Here is an 11803-nt window from a genome sequence, read left to right on the forward strand (position 1 = left end):
AAATATTTTTATCAGTAAACTTAATGACTTATTTGCAGAAAATTAAATACTTTTAATTATTTGAATTTATTTAAAACAACTAAAAAAAACTTATACTTTTTTCAAAATATATTACGTTGCGAGCAATATCGTTCTTTACCAACAATATCCTCCTTCTCTCTTTAAATCAGTAGTCTTAACTCTTTAAACCAGTAGTTTCAAGCTCCAGAAAACTCGTTAATTAAGCTTTCTTAAGTCATGATTAATCTTAAGCAGTCCCATTCCGCTAAGGACTCTTCCACCAGTAATGGCTTAAAACCGTTTCTTGCTATGAATCGTAAATTCTTTAGTAATACAATTTTAATGGTATCGATATACTAAACTGATTCGAAAGTCATTTATGACTCCAGCTATTTGAAAAATAAAAGCTCATTCGGGATAAAATTTTCGAGCTAAATGCAGCAACTAATTTGGGAGGGAGGCGTATTACTTAACCCTTTTCAAATTGTTTTTAAAAAGTTTATGATTTTTTCATTCAGAGGATAATAATATAAAGTTTAAGAATTTAAAATTAGTGTTCAAAAAAATTATTATTAATGTTGTTGTTGACGTGTGCCTGTTTAGGCTGAGGGAGTGCGATTGTTCTTGTTTTCCAGTGACGCCATCTATGGCCCAAGAATTCGACTTCTGCCACACCATACGTCACACCCGTCTATAGGGCGAACCCATTCATACATCCATTCATTCATCCACAGATCGTAATTTTGACCTGAATCAGGGAACAATCGATCTCCAATCCAGTACCACCAGACGAATATTATTATTAATAGCTGGTTTAAAATGCTTGAGTATTATAATTTAATAAATTTAAAAGCCTTTAACCCCTTGGGGACGGGTGATTCAGAAAAGCATTCGTACAAAATCAGAATCAAGTTGCAATTAAATAAAAAACGGTAACTTAAATGTAGTCATTACTAATTTGACAGACTTACTTTGCTTTTATTTTAATTATTGTTAGTTTAATCATATATATAATCAATGTTAATTCAAAGTATAACTAAATAGTTTTATTTTGAAATGGTGAATTAAATAAATCAAAAAATTATAACTCCGCCCACAAATAAACTGCTAAAGAAATACTTTGATTACCAGTTTTATCTTCTTACCCTGATTGATACGGTTTTTTGCTGTCACGTATTTGTGACAGTCGGCGCGAAAGGGTTAAATTGAAAGACCGTTTGGATGATTAGGAATAAGCATATTTATGTTTAAAAATACCACTGAACGGGGTAATATCATTATGTTTCTTAAATTTCCCATAGTTTATGTTTCCCTTCATATTTGTTTCTAGAGCGTTTTACTTCTTGTTAGCAGAGCATCTGGAGTAGTTAGTGAGTGCGTCAACTCATATGAGGAAACTTGTAGATTTTAAATATTTCTTTATTGCATACAGTACCATCTCGATACGGAAACAACGACATAATTAAGTGGCATCCGCTTCAAACAATGCATGTCTTATATACAGATACCGTAATGATATGCACGAATGACGTCACTTACGTTATCTGAAAAGAAAATATATGTTGCCAACCCACCACCGAAACTTAATTCTTTTAATTTAATGTATTCAGATGAGTAACAAACCACTCCAACACTTAAACTATGAGTTTAGCGAACTTTATAGATATTTAATTTTTCTACTGGTCTTGTCTGCTTCTCTTCTTCAAATATTTTGTAATGTTGTTGTTTTCTTAACAATGCACGTTTTAATCTATAAAAATGAATTTTTTTTTTTGAATGAAATTTCGTATTTTCGATACTGTGTCAGAACCACGTAACGTCGGAAAAAGTACAGCGATGCCAACTGCTCCGAACACGCCAAAATAATTTTTAAGAAAAGCTGTAAATCCAGAGATGCCAACTTGCTCCGGACAGCAAATATATATTTTAGAGTGGTAGTTAATCAATTATGATTCTTGGTTTAATAAATTCAATTTAGTAGATTTTTATCCACCACTATTTTTAAATAATTCGGAGGCTTATATAATTCACCACTCTGTAGTACCTATCTCATGCTATACATTAAAAATAGCAAGCAAAAGTAGTCCAATATTTGCAAAATTTATTTTGTAGTTATTTACCGTTTTTTAAATTATTTTGGCATGTCCGGAGCAGTTGGCATCTCTGAATAACCACAAGATAAATTTTGCAAATATTTGACTATTTTTGCTTGCTTTTTAAAAGGTATAGCATGACGTAATTGTTATTGAGTGGTGAATTATATAAGCCAACGAATTATTTAGAAATAGCGGTGGATAAAAAACTATTAAATTGAATTTATTAAACCAAGAATCACAATTGATAAACTACCACTTTAAAATATATATTTGCTGTCGAGAGCAAGTTGGCATCTCTGAAAGTAGATTGTTTAAAAACCAGTCCTTGAAAATTTGAGAACTGATGAAGAAAAAAAAACTTGATTCAAATCGATGCTTCCGCTCTCAAATTATTATTAACTAACATACATCCAGACTGACTTTCGCTTATAAAGATGTAGATAAATGAACAACTCTATTTATGCATCTCTAATGATGACACATGGTAATCACTAACATCAACGAAGATAGTTTTAGTCACGTTGCATAACACGTTAGTTTATTTGTATTGCTTAAAGTTAGTAGAGATACATCTTTATCCACAGAGTGTTGTGAATACCAATACTTTTATTCAAGGCTATCCTTACTACAACGATTTCATAATAAGAAAATGAAATTTCAATTTATTCATGAATATATTAAACCTGTTAATTCTTTTCGGCGGTGAAAATTGAATGGACAGTTAAATGCGGAAATATTATATTTCGCCAGAGATTAACACACGTGCCATATAATTATGCATTTTATATACATGTTTAATTAATTTATTTTTAGTGATTTGTCAAAATCATTTTGAAATTTTATTTATAAATCCAAGAATTTAATAGCGAATCATTAAATTTGCTACGATTTCAAATGCCCGTAAAAACATGCAGTTATGTGAATGTGATAATATTTTTTACTGTATCAATTAAAAATGACTGAAAAATTTTCCATGATAAATAAAATTTTAAACTGGTAATAAAGATCCTTATTATATTTTATAAATATTTATCTTAAAAGTGTATGCAATTTAATTGTTATGAAAAGATTGCACTTTAAGAATTTTGTTAAACAAATTTGGAATCAAAATGTAAATTATTCGGACAATTTTATACTATTATAGTAATTTGTTAGAAAATTAAACCGAATCATTGATTCAAGCAGCATTAAGAAACATGTAATTTTAATTTTCATATATTTATTTGAGCTACCGATTTATTATGGTGATCAAAAACGTTCTACAGTACATTTTTAAAAACTTAAAATACATTTTATAATATAAATCTTGCTACTTTTTTTAAGAGCCATTATTTTGAAAATCAGATAAAAATCTGAAATTTTGAAAGATGTATTCTTTGATTTGCTTAATTTTTTGTATATTTTGTTAAAAATAAATTTCGGAAAGTTTGAGGTCCAAATTTTTTTTCCCTCCCCTGTAGAAAATTTAAAATTTGAAAGTCGTTAAGGTCATTTCTTTAAAAGTGAATGCTATGTTGAAAATTAAATTCCAACTCATTTTTGAGACAGTATCGATGGGTTTCTCCCTTCAAAATAAGCTAAAATAAAGATACTTTGTGAGAACTCTAACTAAACTTCCTTAAAACTTCTCTTTATTTTACTTTAATTTTTTTGTTTAACCCGTTCACGCCGGGGTGACCCCCCGGTGGGTCACGCTAGATTGTCTCATCTTGGCAGCGCACCGGACCGGAGTAAAATCTGGTAACAATAAATTTCATTTTTTAGTTTTTTTCCGGGAATAATAAAAATCCATAACTACCAATAGTTTTTAACGGATGCAATTTCTATATTGAATTGCTTCTTCGCCGTGATAAATTTCCTTACAGTGAATTGCTATTGTTGAGAATAGATTAACTCCTCCCGAATATTATCTAATATTGAAATAGTTCTTCTACCAGTATTTTCTCTTTTCCCGTACCAGTATTTTCACTTTTCCCGGCGTGAACGTGTTAAAAACATAGTATTTTGGAGAATAGCTTTCAATTTTTCTTATGTAGAGATTGTTATTAATTATTTTGCTTCTTTTAATTTTTAGGACTGTTTTCCTGGACGATTTAAAGTTGCTTATTGTGTGAATTGTCCACCTCTTGCTGATGTAGTATGGAAGCTGTTCAAGCCGCTGATTCGGGAAAAATATCGAAAACGGGTATAATATTCCTTATAGTTCGACTGGTAGTAATGTTACCGAATCACAATTCTCAGGCAAGAAAACTTTTAAACTATAGCCTTAAAGAGAGACACCAACTAATTGAAGCAGTTGCGATTTATTCTTTTCAGTGGTAGTTAGTTAAAGCAATTTTTTGTAAAGAAACGGATTTTAAAAAAATATATATTAAAATTTAAGAGTTTAAGCTTACGTCTATATGACTTTATAAGCATCTACTTAAATTATTTTTGCTCTAATTTATTAAAATCTGAATACATCACCCTTACACTTCTACTACTAGGAAAATATTTTTTCTGAAACTATGGAGAATCCGTGGTAGTTGGAGTCTCTGGATACTGGACATTGAGTGTATCTCGGTACGCGCCATTAACCGATTCATCGATACTGGTTAGACATGTGTTAGTAAGTCTTATGGTTATAAGGCCTGTGATGTTGAAAAAGAAGGGAAAGATTTGGAGTCTCGGTTGGATACTGGATATTGTTGTTAACACGTTGAATGCCACGCTAATTTTACATGGCTTGCCCATCTGTCCACACAGTAAATAACTACAAACTAAATTTGAGAATATTTGACAGATTTTGCTGGTGTTTTCAAAGGTGACGTTGTTGTTGAACTGGGCATCTGAGGACTAAATATCTCATGACGGGAACAAACGTAGGAGAGATGAACATGGCATAACCAGAGATGCCAACTTGCTCCGGACAGCAAATATACATTTCAAAGTGGTAGTTTATCAATTGTGATTCTTTGTTTAATAAATTCAATTTAGTAGATTTTTATCCATCACTATTTCTAAATAATTCGTAGGCTTATATAATTCACCACATACTAGTATTTATGTCATGCTAGACCTTTTAAAAAACAAGCGAAAAAAGTCAAATATTTGCAAAATTTTCTTTGTGGTTATTTACCGCTTTTTTAAATTATTTTGGTGTGTCCGAAGCAGTTGGCATCTCTGCATAACTCATACATGCCAACTCTTCCGGATTTACCGGAAAATTTTATTTTTATATTTAAAGTGGTAGTAAATATATACTATTTTTTCTTTTATAAACTTAATTTTTAATTGATTTTAATCATCACTATTCTTACAAAAATTAAACACATATATCAATATGCGTTACTATCATGGTTGTCAACTGTTTTCTCAAATACAACGTATTTGTTTGCTTAAAATTGAAGTTTTAATTCCATTTTAACACCACTGGGAAAAATGATAATGGAAAGGATTAAAAGTTGGCAGGTATGATAACTGATAAAAGTGTTGAATTATATAAGCCAACGAATTGCTTACAAATAGTGGTGGATAAAAATCTACTAAATTGAATTTTAAATCAAGAATCATAATTAATAAACTACCTTTTTAAAATATTTATTCGCTTTCCGGAGCAAGTTGACATCTTGTGCATATATATAAAACTATTTTTGTGTGTTCTATATTGCATTAATTTCTTCAAACCATTTCAGTAACGATAATATTATTAAAAAAAATTAAAAATTTACTCGAACTATGTGTTTCTAATCATCTTGGCTTCATCGGTCACCGGTGACCCCCCTGGCTCTACGAACAAACTTAGTGCCGGTCACCGGAAATCCCCATGGTATTCAAGGTGTTAACTCGGTAGTCTGTCGCGAAGCTCCACCAACCAATTAATCTGCACTGTGCAGACATGTACCATTAAGTGTTAATTATTTTAAATTAAATTTATAAAGCTAATGATTAAATAAAGGAACATAAATTTGGCTACCACTTTAAATATTTGCTTGGGAACAGAAAAACTGTTACGTGCAAATGACAGTCACAACTGTCGAGAGATTTCATGAAAAAATTGCGTCGTAATGCGATAGTTTTCACTTCCAATCGTACGACAGATACGCAATTTCACATTGCAGTCATAAATAGTTGAAGAAAAATGTGTTTCTAATCACAATAGTAAAATTAAAAGTGTGCGCAACTAGCTAAGAAAATAACGATTTTCTTCTGCTGTTTCTCGAAGAAAAACAGCAGAATGTTCATATGTTGCTATAGTTGAAGAAAAATGTCATATGTAAATCATATGTTGCTATAATGTATAAAGTTTTTGTACGTACAAATGACATGGCTGTAGATTTTGATTTTAAAAGCGAAGCGCTCTAGTGAACGAAAACTTTTTTTAAGATTATGTAATAAATATGATTTGTATCCTTCTTAACACGTTCACGCCGGGTTGACCCACCGGTGGGTCACGCTATATTGTCTCATCTTGGCAGCACACCGGAGTAAAAACTGGTAACAATAAATTTCATATTTTAGTTTTTTTCCGGGAATAATAAAAATCCATAACTACCAATTGTTTTTAACGGATGCAATTTTTATATCGAATTGCTTCTTCGCTGTGATAAATTTCCTTACAGTGAATTGTTATTGTTGAGAATAGATTAACTCCTCCCGAATATTATTTAATATTGAAATAGTTCTTCTACCAGTATTTTCTCTTTTCCCGTACCAGTATTTTCACTTTTCCCGGCGTGAACGTGCTAATAAAAAAATCTTCAAGGTACATCCTTTTTAATTGTAAGATTCTTATCTCGGCTGTGAACCAAAAGCCTCTACACGCTTTTTTGTAGGTAGTCCGATCAGACCACTATAAAAGTAAACCAATTAGTGAAAGAACCATTTAATATGAAATCTATTAAAAATTAGAAAGTGGTAGCAAATATATGACTAAAAATTTTTTAATTTATGAATATAATTGGTTTGTTTTATTTACTTGTCAACCACTACAGATTCAATTCTCAAATATATATGATAAATTTCTCTCATGTACTTTTAAAATAGAATTTGGGTTCGTCCGCACAAGTGATTCACTTTTTAAATAATCTGCGTAAACTACTTACAAGAAACCGTGTGGAGGCTTTCTGATGTAGGAGGTGATGACTAAACGGACAGTTGTCAAAAAAAAAAATTTTTTTTTTGTCAAATTTTTTTGAGTAGTATTAATTTGGGCCATTGACTCCTTATACCGGTTTAAGTTGCTGGGGATTATTATTGAAAATTTCAACTGTCTAAAAATATGTAATTAAGTGCAGAAAATAAGGTATTTTTTTTAGAATTTTAGATATAATTTTCTCTATGTCAACCCTTTCCTGAAAAAAAAATTAAATAAGATAAACTTCATTTCCTTGTATAAAGTATTATGGGACTTATCGAATAACGCAAACCTTTGGTGAAACGCTCGATAAACCATAAAATCTCCTTTTTTTAGATCCTCTTTAAATCTGTGTTACTTTTAGATCGTAGTTATTGGAAATGACATGACAGAACTTCACAAATACATTCATCCTTCTGTCCTCCCCGAAGAATATGGAGGTGAACTTCCACCATCTGATTCCACAGAAGCAGTTGGCAAACTTATGGAGATGGATTCCGAATGGGACAGAGAGAAGAAGTACGGTTACCGTATACAGTCAAACCGTTGTAAAGATGAAGATGAAGACCAAGATATAATGGCCACAAACGCTCAAGAAGAACCCTGTATTGCTTAGTTATTGAGCTTCAGTGATTCATATCTACAATACAGAGCTCAGTTAACTTAGATATTGTATTTGTTGTAAAATTGTTCTTTTTTTCCTTCTATACCGATAGTTAACCAAAGGTGCTTCCATGGACCCGGTTAACTACGCAGAATGTGTTTTTGGTGTTAATTCGTTTTAACTTGTTTTGTCTAATTATTGTTGAGGATAAAGTGTCAAGGAAAAATCTTGACGTTTTCGCTAGTAAAACAATAAAGACATTGTAATTTACTACTTTTGCGATTTATAACATAACTTAGTTAACGCATTACATACCAGAGCTCAGTGAACTTTGTAGAACATTTAATTTACGGCAAGACTATTTTTGTGTTTTAGTTTTGTACCAATTTTCAAGAGCTCAGTTAACTCTGTTGGATATTTTATTTGTTGTATAACTGTTTTCATCATTCTCTAACAATCGTGCGCTTAGAAGCGTGTTTAATTAACTAACTATAGATAGTTAATCAAACGATCTTCTGAGGGCGTAGTTAACTTATTAGAATGTGTTTTTGGTGCAAATTTGTTTATTTTGTTTTGTTTAATTATCGCTGCTAGTGATGTAGAATAGGACCAATATAGCTCCAAGCAAAAACTCATAAGTTATTTTCTAATGATGAAAACTAGGAAACATGAGAGGCATTATTATTGACAATGCTATTTCATCGATTCTTAGCGAAAATAATTAATTTTTAGGAATTTATAATGAAACTCGGTTAATTTTGTAAATATTATGCTCGTTGTAAAACTGGTTTTATATTTTTGTTTTTTATAATAGTTAACCAAGCGAGATTTTTTTGCCCTTGTTAATGACGCATAATGTGTTTTTGTTGTAAATTCATTTTAACTTTTGTGTAATTATTGCAAAAATAATGCGTATATTCAAAATAATTTATAATTGGATCGTTGTAGCTTCAAGCGCAAATAATTAATGTTTATCGCTCAATTTCGTTTTAATTTATGTACTGAGTTTTGTGTATTTGTACAATTATTTCATATTTATTCGCGCGGTGTAACACATTAAAGAGGAACAATTTTTAACTTTAAAGCAACTAAAGAATTTTTCACGAAGTATAAAATTTTTCGCACAACCAGAACGTTAACGTTCTATGATAAAAAAAACATTTATTTGAAGTTTTTAGAGACTTTTTTGTTGTTTGAGAACAAACTTGAATAATTTTGGTAAGTGTTTCAAAAAAAAATGCATAGTTTTACGTTTCAGAAAATTAATGAAAGCACTTATGTTTTTTTTTGCAAATTCACAGTTCCTTTAAACTTATCAAAATTCTGTCAATAATTTGACTAGAGGCTTTTTACAGAAACGCAATTAAATTACAACAAACATTTAAATGCATAAACATTTCTGGACATGAAACATAACCATTAAAATATTTTAAATAAATCTATTTCAAAATAAAAAATTAACTTCAACTTTTATTTAATTAATCAAATACCTAAAATCTCTTTAAATCTGATTGGTAGTTTTTCATTAACACGTTCACGCCAGGGTGACCCCCCGGTAAGTCACGTTAGATTGTCTCATCGGGCGGCGCACCGGAGTAAAAACTGGTAATAAATAAATTTCATTTTTTAGTTTTTTTCCAGGAATAATAAAAATTCATAACTACCAATTGTTTTTAACGGATGCAATTTTTATATTGGATTGCTTCCTCGCCATGATAAATTTCTTTAAAGTGAATTGTTATTGTTGTGAATAGATTAACTTCTCCCGAATATTATCTAATATTGAAATAGTTCTTCTACCAGTATTTTCTCTTAAATATATAAATAGTTCTTCTACCAGTATTTCTAACACCCGGCGAGAACGTGTTAAGATATTAGAAATAGTGTGCGATGTGATTTCAAAATATCAGTAAGAAAATTTCAACATTTTATTGTGTTTTCTTATTGTTGTCAAATTATTTTCTAGCTATTTCAAGTACATTGAGTTCTTAAACACTAAATTTATCAGACGTGCATTTTACAATTTAAACTAACTTACTTTATTTTATTATGCTCTCTATATTGTTAAAAAAAGAAACATGAATAAAAAGACATTGACACATTTGAGTAACATAATGGGCTGCGTTCGACCCAGTTGTTTTCATGTCATAGAACTTAAAACTCCTGTAAAAAATTGAAAGTGCCAAAATATCATATGAATTGAAGTCGATATTTTGGGCCTATAGAACATCCCATTGATTATATGCAAAATAAACAACTTACTTCTTCAAGTTAATAATATAGACGAAAAATATAATTACATCACAAAAAAAAAGAGTTCGATAAAAAAAAAATTATGGATAAACTCAGTCACAAACAAACGGAATTTCACCGTTTTCATTCGAGAGAAGATTCTCAGTTATTATTGTTTGCTATAAAACATTGTACCACTCTAAATGTATAAATTTTTATTTCATTATTTATAGTTAAGTATTTATTTTATGTCGGTTGTTTTCATTATTGCTACACCTTTTACACGCTCATGGTATTATCCGTGGGCAACGAGAAATAAGGCAGTTATAATAAATATTAATCTATACATATATATATATATATATATATATATATATATCAGCATGTATATGTACATAATGGTCATTCATTAATTGGGGTTAAATGGGAAGTATTTGATTTGAATTATAATTTGAGCGCATTAGATTAATCACTTTTTTAAGAAATGTATTCATGTACTTTTTCATGTGTATGATACGATGCTCTGTTATTTGTTTTTCATTTTACTGTAATTATGTACAGTTATTTAATAAAATTTTGTGAGTGTTTTGTACTTATGTGTTTATTTTGTGCCAAAATATCTTGCAGTTTTTTTTACTGTGTTTTTATTAATTTGTTTTCGTGTCTATAACGTTAGATGAGTCTGCAATCAAAATCTTAAAAATTTTCCCTCTAGATCAGTGTTTCCCAACGTGGGGCCCACGCCCCACTGGGGGGAATTTTGATTGTTAAGGGGGGCAATTCGAACATGGACTCGATCCGAGTTTAACCCTTTTGATACGGGCCATTTAAATGCAATGCTAGATTTCGGTGCCAAAATTGAAAGAAAAAAAGCAAATTCTTAAATAATTGCGACCATTAAATATTATAAATTCGTTTGACGATACCAAAATTTAAACTGGGTTTTTGGCGTCGTTAAGTTAACTTCCCTGGAGTAGACGGCAGGCTTCGCGTGGACCCCCGCACGCTTTAAAATCTCGCTAAACAATGCAGTTGTTCGCATCTGAAGAATAGAAGAAATGAGTGATGATATTGAAAAAAAAAAACTTGTTGAGAACAAGAAAATTCTCAATGCAAATGGATGAATCAACTTTGATAGACAGTGTGGCAGTATTGATGACTTACGTAAGATATATTGATAAAGGGCATTTAGCTGAATAAATGTTGTTCAGTAAAAGATTAGAAAGCACCACTACCTCCAAAGATATATATATATATATATATATATATATATATATATATATATATATATATATATATATATATATATATATATATATATATATATATATATATATATATATATATATATATATATATATATATATATATAATAAGCTAAAAAACTACTTAGATGTCAATAATATACCAATGAAAAATATAATACCTTGTGCTGCAGATGGTGCTCCTAATATGATGCGCAAGAAAAATGGTTGCTTAAAATTGATGAAAGATGAGAATCCAGAAATGATTCTTGTGCATTGTGTTATTCACAGGGAAACCTTGGTAGCTAAAAACATCTCGCCTGTTCTAAATGAAGTACTACATATCAGTAATAAAGGTTATCGATGCTATTAAAGCTAATGCCAAATGTGAGCGTCTCTTCAAGCTATTCTGTGAAGAAGAAAAGGCAGACCATGTGAGACTTTCACTTCACACTGAAGTAAGATGGCTCTCAAAAGGCTTGAAAAGATTTATGGAACTGTTTGATACTCT

The 11803-nt window shown here is 30.3% G+C and overlaps 1 protein-coding gene across 3 annotated transcripts in view; it reads left to right on the forward strand.

The window, feature by feature from the left end:
* The window catches only part of LOC107437321 (clavesin-2), a 97929-nt gene extending 87780 nt beyond the window's left edge, over nucleotides 1-10149 (forward strand). For all 3 annotated transcript variants that reach the window (XM_043052558.3, XM_043052559.3, XM_087163561.1), the window contains exons 7-8: nucleotides 4171-4281; nucleotides 7577-10149. In XM_043052558.3, the coding sequence (XP_042908492.1) occupies nucleotides 4171-4281; nucleotides 7577-7828 (363 nt within the window). In that variant the 3' untranslated portion in view covers nucleotides 7829-10149. The remainder of the gene's footprint in view (nucleotides 1-4170; nucleotides 4282-7576) is intronic.
* The last annotated feature ends 1654 nt before the right edge of the window (nucleotides 10150-11803 follow it).

The sequence above is a fragment of the Parasteatoda tepidariorum genome, chromosome 5 (assembly GCF_982258835.1).
Source record: "Parasteatoda tepidariorum strain Cologne lab strain chromosome 5, Ptep-v5.0, whole genome shotgun sequence".
Lineage (NCBI taxonomy): Eukaryota > Metazoa > Arthropoda > Arachnida > Araneae > Theridiidae > Parasteatoda > Parasteatoda tepidariorum.